Source organism: Toxotes jaculatrix, chromosome 10 (genome assembly GCF_017976425.1).
Source record: "Toxotes jaculatrix isolate fToxJac2 chromosome 10, fToxJac2.pri, whole genome shotgun sequence".
Lineage (NCBI taxonomy): Eukaryota > Metazoa > Chordata > Actinopteri > Toxotidae > Toxotes > Toxotes jaculatrix.
In genome coordinates, this window is record NC_054403.1 from 21,001,607 (window position 1) to 21,013,283 (window position 11,677).

Genomic DNA, 11,677 nt, shown 5'->3' on the forward strand with positions numbered 1-11,677 from the left:
ACGTTTTTTATGACATTTTGAGGTCAAAAAAATTTTTGACTTTTTTTCACCGATTTTGACGCCTTACTATACTATGACGTTTTTTATGACTTTTTGAGGTGAAAATTTTTTTTGACTTTTTTTGGCCGAAAAAAAACGCCTTACTATACTATTACGTTTTTTATGACATTTTGAGGTCAAAGATTTTTTTGACTTTTTTTCACCGATTTTGACGCCTTACTATACTATGACGTTTTTTATGACATTTTGAGGTCAAAAAAAATTTTGACTTTTTTTGGCCGAAAAAAACGCCTTACTATACTATGACGTTTTTTATGACTTTTTGAGGTGAAAATTTTTTTTGACTTTTTTTGACCGATTTTGACGCCTTACTATACTATGACGTTTTTTACGACATTTTGAGGTCAAAAAATGTTTGGACATTTTTCTCCCGATCTTGACGCCTTACTATACTATGATGTTTTTTATGACATTTTGAGGTCTGAAAAAAAAAGACTTTTTTTGGCCGATTTTGAAGTCTTACTATACAATGACGTTTTCTATGACATTTTGAGGTCTGAAAAAAAAAGACTTTTTTTTGCAGATTTTGACGCCTTATTATACTATGGTGTTTTTTATGACATTTTGAGGCCGTTCAAAAATAAGACTTTTTTTGGCCGATTTTGACGTCTTACGGCCGTATGACTTTTTTTTTATGACATTTTGAGGCCATTCTAAAGTATGACTTTTTTTGGCTGATTTTGAAGCCGTACGGCTGAATGACGTTTTTTATGACATTCAGTGTTCACAGGGTGGAAACCATCAATAGCGACAAAAAATGTACCAGGCATATGTTTTTTTAGCCTGTAAAGTTGGCTATTTTAACATGGGGATCAATGGAGAATTGCTCACTTCTGGAGCCAGTCCCCAGCGGTAGCCGTGGAACTGCAACTTTTTGAACGCAGAAGTAATCCTCACCGCGGAAACCTACAACTCCCACCTTGCTCTCGCTAGCATAGTAAGCCCACTCACTGCCTCTGTTACAGGGTGTTTTGTTATGACTGTTAGTCACCAGCTCCGCCTTGTGGTTAAATCTTGTATGACAGCCAGTAACTGGAGGAGTCCTTGCTGCATATTACAAAAAAAATATCGATCTTCGGAAATTTAATAATCGACTCATAATCGTCCATAATATAATCACGATAAATCGTTTTTTTTTTCACCACTCCTAGTCAGGACCCATGCAAGAGATCGTACAATTTATCTGAGGGACAGCAAGACAATTAGCAGGATGGAAAATCAGCTACACATAATTGTTTTTCTTTTTCAAACCAGCCTCTAATCTTTGTGTTTTCCTTTTGAACTAGAATATTTGACCCCTGCCACACTATTAAAAAAAGTATCAAGCAAAACAGAGAACAAAAAAGTGGTACCACTCAACTCCAAAGTTCCCCTCAGCTCTACACAGCTTTATAGCCTCCTTCACCCCACGTTTTTTTGTTTGTTTGTTTTTGTTTCCAGGTGACAGCTTTACTGTTTTGGCTCAATCTCACCACCGTAATCAGCATTGTTTCTGGCTGCAGCTGGCAGCTGTTCTCAGCAGAAAAGCTGTGATAAACCCACTGTACTCTGGCTGCTCAGCAGTAAATGAGAAACAAATGTCAGCAACTAGCTGGTTAACACAGGAGAATTTAGCAGCTGAAGAGCTAAATGTTTCTCTCAGATGTTGGTGGAGACTGAAAACAAAGTTACTTTTTTTGCTCTGTATCTCATAGGTGTGTTAAGAGGCAACTGTTTGCAACAAAGTTTGCAATTTCACAAGGTTCGTCACATCAAAAGGTGATCTTATATCATTACAGTTTGCTTCCACTCCCCTCAAGTGGACAAAAAGTCAGTTATTGCATCTAAACACTATTTATGAACCTTTGACATTGTTAAAATGGCTCAAAATATACTTTGGCAGCCATAACTATACTTGGAAACACTGTATTGTAATTAATGTACTGCTTAAAAAACAAATTTTACAGTAAAATTTGTTCTACACACAGAGTTGCTTCCTTGTTCTTGAAAACAGCAAGGACAGAAAAAAATCTGTCCCATTTTTAGAAGAAACCGCTACTTAGTAATTGCTAGGATCATGATGTGTAAAAAACAAAAAGGTCTAGAAACCCTGGGTTAGTACATGATGATCTACAGGCTCTGCTGTGACACTGCAGCAGACAGTCCCCAAACCTGTCGACAGGAGGAACCCTACAGTAAGTTCTCCCTGACATTCACGATGCAGAGTCATTTCCATCCTCGTTCCCTGCCCTGTCCTCTCCTCTCCCACACCATGCCATCCATCATAAACCCTTGTTGTAGGTCACCACTTTGCAGTCTGTTGCCATGGCGATCTCCGGCTCAAGGCAAGACACTTCAATCTGCAAAAGAACATGTGAAAGTGAATTTAGCTCCACATCTCTGTCTTAAAGCCCTGAAAATCATTTTGACTTTTAATTAGATGTGGGAACAGACATCTGGAATAAGCGGTACACACAAGCTTGTGGGCCGGAGCTGTGCATGTTAAGTGGTGTATATGTAATCTGAATTTTTTCCAGCTGCTTCCTGAGCCATCTGGCCACAAATCGGCAGCAGAGGAAGTTCATCAGACAGTATACACTGTACCTGAGACATCTGTGGGAACAGGCTGATGGCCACAGGCAGGGATAGGCCGAAGGTAACCAGGCACACAAAGCTGTGGATCGGCAGCAACAATCTACGGTTGCTCTGCAGGAATCGCAACCTACACAAGTACAGACAGTGGTAACAGGTAAGCCTGTGTGGATCGATCCCAGATGACTACTGCGAAGCCAGGAGTTATTTTTAGATCTGGAGAAAAACATCATGTGTAGATTTGGGGGAGCTATTTCGCACAATTAGAGGGTGGGAGATTTATCTGTGTGTGAAAGTTCCAGTTGTGGGTTTAATGAGTCAGACTACAGATATCTTCATTTATTTAATTTTACAATAGAAAAGGAAATACTATTTTTATTCACAGCTATATTACATTTCAGTTTTCTTTTTTTTTCATTTTCTCTGGCTTTTTTGACCTACATATACTACTGAATGAATACTGTGTACAGGAATCACTTTGGGGCACAACATATGTTGACTCTGTACACACAAATATTTACATATTATTTCATATTTGAGTATGAAGACAGAGGGAAAATATAAAGACACAGTAAAGTTATGCAGACAGCTAAACCGTGGAACAGGTAAACTGATAAATTACAAATTTTCAAGCAGATTATTTGACTCTCTTCCTTTCAGTTATAGTAGACTGTAGAGTCTGTTTCTATGCTAGCAGCAAGCTTTAACTTAGCTAAATGTATGGCTTCTCGTTGTTTTTGTTTACGTGATGTTTCCTCTGATATTATACATTTAAATTCAATTATTAAATTTTACTTGGAAAAACAAATGTCAAAAAGCCAGATTTTAGATTTGACTCAGTTTTGAGAAACTCAGTTTTGAGACCAGAATCTTAACTCAAAACTCAAATCAGTAGACACAAAATAAATATAATAGAACTGAATTTGGATAATCAAGTCCTTGAAATGTTTTTTTAAGCAAAAATGTTCTGGTTTCAGCCTCTAAAATATGTTTTCCCCCATTTTTTTCTGATGATCTTTGGGAACTGTTGCTCAGGCTAAACAATACATTAAAAGGTGTCTCACTGGGTTCTGGGAACTTAATATGGGAATTGATCACTATTGCCTGACACTTTATGGACACAAGAATTACTCATATATTAAGAAAATAGTTGTTAGTTTCTGTCTAAGTAAGTTTAAAAATCCCAATAATATATTTCTGTACAAACCTCTCTAGGTAGGACATGATGATGGGGGGCAGGACAAAGATCGGCATCGGGAGGACCACACGTGTGAAGGCGGTCTCCATGATTGCCTGGGGAAAAAAAAAACCAAGAACATTGTGCACACGCTTCATTTCAAATACTGCAATGAATTGGATTTAATTTTCCCTTTCATGAGATCAGATGGGAGCTGAATTACAGGAGTCGAGCACGAAATGATGCATTTTCTTCATTATCAGCCACCATCACATTACAAATTTTCAATTCGCTGACAAACAGCAAGTGTACAAACATATTCAATGCAGTCAAGTAACAAGTGCGCTGAGTATGCTAAAAAGCCACTCACATGTCTTGCAGCGATTCTGGAGGATCCCACCACGTTCCCATTGTTGTCCAGCACATCAATACCTTCAGACAGCTCATTGTGTCTCATCAGACCCACGTTACAGATGTTTGCACAGGCTGAAGAGGGAGAGAAAGGCTGCTTATACCATCTTTAAAAATATATTTCTATAAGAACAAACGCTGTAGTCACAGATCAAAAGAAGAAATTTGTTGTAAAGAACAAAGCTAACCACAACATTTTTAATACTGCAATCTTGATGCACAGTAGCATCACAAAGTGTTGGTGTGCAGCTCATTGCAGTAAAACACTATAAAACTTCAGTAAAACAAATAAATTTTCATGCATAAATAACATTATAAATGGTAGAGTCCTTTGACAACCTACCAACAGCTGGGAATGGGACAAATCTCTGTATTATCATTCTGGTGGCAGGGCTCAACTTGTTGGCCTTCTGAATCAGCACATTCAACCCCACCTATAAAACATAAAATCAACGTAACAAACAAACAAATAGACATGAACAAATATAAAACTTTAGGCAACAAAACATCAAGAAATCTTATAAAAAAACATTATCAAAACCAATTCCAGTAACAATTAATGTGACATGCATTATAATTTCCATGAAGACAAATTATTCTTATTTGTATCTGTAGTATTGAGATTACTAGTAGTTACTATTTTAGCTAAAACATTAGAGAATAGCAATGAATCTTTATTTTTCTGAGTACTCTCTAAAAAATTACAACTGCCTCTGCACAGTGAAGACACAAAGCTCCAGGTCAGCTTCAACTTACAGCTCTCAGACACAGGCAGGTAATATTCAGAAAAAGCGAAGTTTAAATCAAATTTCTCCATCCAGGGAGACAATATTCATATCACTAAATAACAAACAAACTCACTGCAATGGAGACAGCACTAGTCACAGCTCCTACATAGCCTTGAAGAAACTTGGATGTTGGCGTAGGCTGAAGAGGGACAAAACAAACACTGTCAGAGCTTTATGCACTTTACTGTTAAACTGCTATAAAGTCTCTATTGTGATTTAGCGTTTCATATTTGTCTTTGTTTTTTCTTTATTTACATAAAATAATGCTAGAAGCCAGAACATATTAGGCATGATATTCAATTACGTAAAAAATGAATATCATGGTTTAGATGTTTTTGGGGGAGACAAAAATCTAAATATCCACCAGGAGTAGTTCCTACCTTTGTGGCGTTGCGGTTGGCATAGTTCACACAAGCATTGTGACTCTGGTTCAGCCACTGTAGGAAATAAGAAAGGAAATAAGGACAGAAGAGGGTTAAAAAAATATGTAGGTATTAAGGAAGGAGGATGGAGGGAAGGAAAGAAGAGTAAGGAAAAAAGAAAGGAAAGATAGATGAACAAATAGATAGAGACAGCCCAAGTAGCAAACACAGCAGCAACACGCCCTTATTCTGGTGTGTAAAAAGTGAAAAGCTTTGCAAGTACATAATAAAAATGTGCTTACCAGGTTTTCAAAATGTACAATAAATGCAATGGTTTTACAATACGTATGTTATGTACAGTACCTGCCATATAATGGTAGACACCACAGTCTGATTTGGGAGGAGAAGGCCAATGACCTAGATGAAACCAGGGAACAAGAGCTTATTTCTGGACAAAATAAGTCCAAAGTCTCAATTTCATCTGTCCCCAGACATGACCATGTGAATGGATCTCTGCACACCCAAGTTCAGTTCTATGAAATGCATGATTAAAATGTGTGATGTGATGTGGACTTACAATTGGTGTTCCAAATGGCACATAACCTGCACAGTGAAAACATGATTTTCTCAGTAAAAATGAGTAAAACGGTGATTTAAATGGACCAACTTGAACAACTTCAGCAAAGATCTTCATCTGAGGTCGTACCTGACATTCGAAATGGCATGAAGATCTTCTCTCCTGTGTCAGGATGAATGATGGCCTGCGTGTAGAGAGCATGGCATCATCCTCATGCATCCTCCGGGAGCCCAGAGGCTTGAATGTATGGAAGTGCATTTATAACCTGGGCTCACTTACGACTGCTCAATCACTTACCTGCTTGATCTTCTGGGCTTCCCACAGCTGTGCAGGTACATGGAGGATTTAAAAAGAAAAACTACAATTAATCAATAGGTTTCCAGCGTTCTTTTTGAAAATGAGTGTAAAAAGTTCATTAACTGGTATTTTTTTTTACTATGATAAATTGTATGTAATCTGGATTTCCTATTTCCTTTCCCAGGAACAGATGTTACCATCTCGTCCTGGAATGTACTGTGCTCACCTGAAGATCAGACACTCCAGGTGGAACCGTGCCATGTTTATAATCATCAAGGAGTTTGATGCATTCTTTCAAATGTTTCTACACACAAAGGAGAAGGAATAAAATGGGATTTAGTTAGATTAAGAATGCATGAATGTTTTGGCAGTTTGGAAAGTTTCTGATACTAAAGCTGACACAATAACTTCATTTTGATATTTTTTTTTTGATTCATTACTTTGAGAAATATTAATGTATTTATCTACAAACCAGTTTTTGTCCCACACTTTTAGGGCTAAAACAACCAGTTATTTACATTATCTATTAATCTGCCAAATTCTTTGTCAGTTTATTGTTTAATTATTTGGTTATTTTAAATGGCAGCAGAAATTCCCATCACAAGTTCCCAGAGCCCAATATGATTTTTAAATGTCATCTTTTGTCAGTACAACAGGTCAAAATCCAAAAATATTCAATTCACTGTCTTGAGAGGCTGAAACCAGCAAACTCTTAGCATGTTTGCTAAGACTTATCATTATCAAAACTGCTGACAACTGATTACCTCTATCAAGAATGTATTGACAGTTTTACAGAGTTTACCTCGGACACAAACAGGGTGCTGGGGTCAATGATGTCTATGAAGTGTCTCAGACGACCGAGGAAGGAACCCTGGAGAAGACAGAGAGTTAATTCTTAGAACCAGTAAACACAATAAAAGCAGCAGACCACTCTCCTCTCTGTAAATGGATCTGTTTCTAACAAATCGTTTGAACTGAATGTGTTTATAATGTCAGTTTTTTGTGTAAATGTTTTTATTTAATAATTCTGGACATTGCCAGGAATATAATAAATATAATTTAAAAAATATTCCTTCATTTTATTTTTACTTTTTGCCTGAAAACGGTCGTATTTAAAGATATCAGACACAGCCTTGGAAAAAACAAAAGCATTGTAAACTCTTTCTCAAGTCATTAATACTCAAGTTCCCATAAACAATGCAGAGGACACGACCTCTGTGTCTTCAGTGGTAACTACTGCACAACCCTGCTTACCATCTCTGATAACTTTCATATCTGTATGTTAAATATGAAGCTACAGAAAGCAGCTGGTTAGCTTAGCAGAAAGACTGGAAACAGGGGGAAACAACTACCAGCTCCACTGCATCACAGTACGTTGTTCCCAAAGGTCAAGAGTGAACATAGAGACATAGACTTTAGTGATTCAGTAAGGAAATTGTGATCTATCTATACACAAATCATTGCTATGTTGATGAAAAATTAAAGTGGATACTTTGAAATGCTGATATAAGGAAAACCAAACCGTAACATGCTCAGTGGTGAAACATCAAAACAAAACAGTTAAAAGTTTTGAAATGAATGAGAAAGTCTTTGTTCTTCTAACTGTACAATGGAACAAAATACAGCTGAAATGTAAAAGCAAAATGTGTCTTTTGAGAAAAACTCTAAACAAAATGCACTGACTGTCTGAGGAAGTTTACATTTACCAAACACGTTCTTCCAAGTGAGGCTCGGAGCTGCTGGTCAAGCGCTCTGTTTTCTGTTCCCTTCACTGTCTACATCAGCATACCAATTGCTAAGTATGTGTGCCAGGAGTCTGAAAAGGCCCAGTAGCAGTTTATGCCAAGCGTCTCTTTGGCAAACCAGATGGACAAAAACATGGCAGCTTCTATCAGATTCCCTCAGAGACATTTATCACTTATGAAGGGCAGGAAACACAATGGTAACACAGCAGAACTGACGAGCCTCTATTTTAATTATCTCGTCAGTACCGGGTCCTGATTGAAATGACTAGAAACAACCTTTGGTTCCCCTTAAAGACTGTAGATAAATCATCTTTCTGCACCGTGGCTGTAGGTTTTCTGCCACTGCCATTCCTCCATCGCATGTCTGCTCCTCTGACAGGCCATATGTGCTGCAGTGCTGTTTTGTAAGAGTGGGGTAGAGAGAGGATCCATGTGAGGAGCCTGCTTTAATTATGCATGAGTTTCAGCTCCCTGGAGAGTACACAACAAGGCTAGCAGAGATGGAGCGCGGCAGAAAGCACAGACACACCGAGCAAGATTTATGCTGATTCAAGGACTGGCCTAATTTTAACTGCTTTGATGCAAAGAACTGAAAGTATTACAGCACCTTTATCGACCCGACCTGAACCGCTGGCTGCTGATGGAAAAATAAAAAAGGATTGCAGGAGTCATGTTGAGAAGGTTTCCGATTAGAGGAACTACACATAAGCAGTGCATCTGTGCTAGGAGCTGGAAACCAAGGATGAAATACCAATAGCTTCCTTAAAATGATGGTCTGATCTAAGACCGACTTTATGATGGTAATTGCTTAGAAAAAGAATTCACATGAGACAAAGGGTGTTAATAAAGTGCCATACAGACTTTCTGTGAACCAGGCAGTATCCTGTGTTAATTGGTGTGTTCATGAATGGATTATGAAACAATAGATCCCTGAACGCAGGCGCGTAAAAAGCTTCCTGCCCCTCCTACACAGGACCAAGACACCCAGATTATCTTGTCTCTCTGTAGTTGTAACGCTCTTTCTGGTTGTTTTGTGGTTATTCTGCATCTCAGGGATTGTTTTGTGTGCTTTTTGTGTGTTTTTTTTTTATGTTTCTTTGTGGTGGCTAGTGGTTGTTTAGCATCTCTTTATGCCTGTTTTGCATCTTGTTGTAGCTGTCTTGCAGCCACATCGTTTGTTGTACATCTCATTGTGGATTGTTTTGATTTTCCTTGCTGTTGTTTTGCAGTCACTTTGCAGTTGTTTGATTGACTTCACAACAATAAATGCAAACAGGCACACCAAGCTCTCAACAATGTGGGGCCCTTGACCTCGTGGGCCACCAGGCTGGAGCCCACAGACATGTTCAGTAACTGATGTGTGAGAAGGAAAGATGACTCAAAATTTAGTTTAAATTACTTTCTTAGGGGCTTTTTGTTTTCTCATACTTTCATGTCCATGTTGTCAAGACTTAAGTTTGTTATATATATATATATATATATATATATATATATATATATATATAAGGACTAAACTGATAACTCACATCAGCTGAAACAACAGCAGATCAAACCCTTTAGTGACTGATTTACACAACCTGAGTATGGACTTTGCTCTGTGCAGCACCGTCAGGTAAATAATCTCCTGCACGCTGGTGTCTGAACAAAGCAGCAGCTTCCTCACGAGCTGTGCCATCCGAGCTAACGTGAAGGTCACATTATCTTTCAGGGCTGACCAATGCAAATTCATTTCTGTGGACGGAAAATTGAGTAATGGGCTTCAGATAAGGACGCTCTGCTCATTAATCTCGATCAAAAGTGGGGCAGCAGTCAGTCTGCAGAAAGCATCCCGAGGAAAAAAAAAAGACACTTCAGGAAGCTAAAGTGTGATTTTTATTAGATTAATGGAGAAACTGAAGCGCGAATTTAGAGATAGTAGATCAGAAATGTACAACAGATATGGTTTTAAAGCCTAAACTAAAAAAAGGAAAGAGAAAAATAAACAAATAAACGCAGATTCACATTTATCGTGATAAACAAAATGACGGCTACCTTTAACAGCATCTTGGCTGCAGATCTCAACACTGATATAATCTTTCACTGAGCAGCACCGAGGCAGAGGCTGTGAGGTCCGTCAGCGGAGATGATCAGCAGCGAAAGGACATTATTCCCTCTGGTAAAACTATAATAAACTCACTCACAGCCGGTTCACAATCAGCCGAAAGTTACTGTGGTTTTATAAAACACAGCAAAGAATCGGGTCGCGGATCAAAGGCAACTTTCGCTTACAAAGTGTGAGCAGCCAGAGCAGGATCGGGATCGGGAGCAGGACCAGGGCGGAGGATGGGGCTGTTTTTCACTCGGAAGCCTAAAAAACAAAATGTGATTAACGCGCGGTTAAAGGAGGATGATGGAGACTTACCTGGTCGTACCGGGGTCTTCCGAGCTGGAAAGCAGGACACGCTGCAGATTCCGCCATGACACCGAACTATTTATTTATTAATGAACTGAATCATTAACGGGGTTTTTTCCTCCCTCAAGTATAGCGAACTACGGTCAGTGTGTAACTACTGAAGCAACGAGCCGCTACGTCTGTTGGGATGTGTAGTCTTCTGGTTTGCGTTAACACTGGCAAAGTTGAACCGCATGACTACACATCCCAAATAATCGATAAGGTAAAAGCTATTGCATAACTGCTCGGATTGATCTTGGGAAGAGATAACAGTTGATACGCCCGTAGGTGTCAGAATGACCCGATTAATCACTGTGTGGACAAGTGTGGCCTGAAGACAGAGAAGGTGTCTGCACGGAGTAACGATCAGGAGCACACGTGTGACTTGATAAACAACCTGGAGTCAGAAACACATGATGTCTGTCATCTCACTGGGCACTTTCATTATGCTCTCATACACTGGCCGAGGGCAAGAGACTGCTGTTTGGAAACTGAACTAAAGCCCAGTATTAAATGTGCATTGTAAACCATAATCATATAGTACCTCTCATCCATGATGTGCACTTTAAAGCACTAAGAAAAACATACAGTAAAAAAATTATAACAGAAAAAGCACTGCACTTAAAACAAAAGTAAAATTATTAGAATACAGCAGCTTAACTTCAATACATCCATTTAAGCACATTTTGCTCATAATATCTCTGTAATTTTATTTAAGTAAAATTCTGAATGCAGGATGTTTACTTGTGATGGAGTACTCCTACAGTGGTATTGCTATCTTTGCTCAAGGATCCGAATATTTCTCGTACCCCTGGAGACAACTTTTCTAGTCCTATATCTTTGCCCCTAATTGGGCAGGAAAAGGTAAACAAAACCTTTTTCTGAGATTGTACAGGCTGCTCTGTCCAAACAGGAAATGTACCAAATCTCCTGGGTCTATGATATAAACAAATAGAACAGCATACAAGATAGAACAGCCTATCTGTTCTATTTTACTTTAGAGCAGAAATTAATGTAAACCAGTTTTCAATGCTACAAGAGAAACAAGCCATGAGTAGAGTGGCCAGCAGTGCAAGAGCAACTTGTCAACATTTGTTCGAAAACCAATAGACTCCATTTACAACAATACTATCTCTAATATATCAGATTGATATTCTGTGGAGTCACATATGAAAATCTCAGGCGAATTTGCTAAATCAAAGCGTGCGGAGCAGAGGTCAGTGCTGAGGCAGCAGGTTTGCACCCAAACTTTGAAGCA

At 38.6% G+C, this 11,677-nt stretch overlaps 1 protein-coding gene across 2 annotated transcripts; it reads right to left on the reverse strand.

The window, feature by feature from the left end:
* Positions 1–796: 796 nt before the first annotated feature.
* sfxn5b (sideroflexin 5b) lies at positions 797–10,632 on the reverse strand. Of its 2 annotated transcripts, none has more exons than XM_041048085.1 (14): positions 10,390–10,632; positions 7,046–7,114; positions 6,470–6,547; positions 6,244–6,270; positions 6,076–6,130; positions 5,947–5,972; positions 5,733–5,786; positions 5,388–5,444; positions 5,081–5,146; positions 4,563–4,653; positions 4,179–4,294; positions 3,839–3,924; positions 2,644–2,761; positions 797–2,399 (listed from the first exon to the last, which is right to left on the reverse strand). In XM_041048085.1, exons 1-14 carry the CDS (start codon positions 10,444–10,446, stop codon positions 2,322–2,324), a joined length of 978 nt encoding a protein of 325 aa, XP_040904019.1. In that variant the 5' UTR covers positions 10,447–10,632; the 3' UTR covers positions 797–2,321. The 2 variants fall into 2 exon arrangements, with proteins under 2 accessions (XP_040904019.1, XP_040904020.1); XM_041048086.1 differs by lacking the exon at positions 10,390–10,632 and adding an exon at positions 10,020–10,320.
* Positions 10,633–11,677: the final 1,045 nt, after the last annotated feature.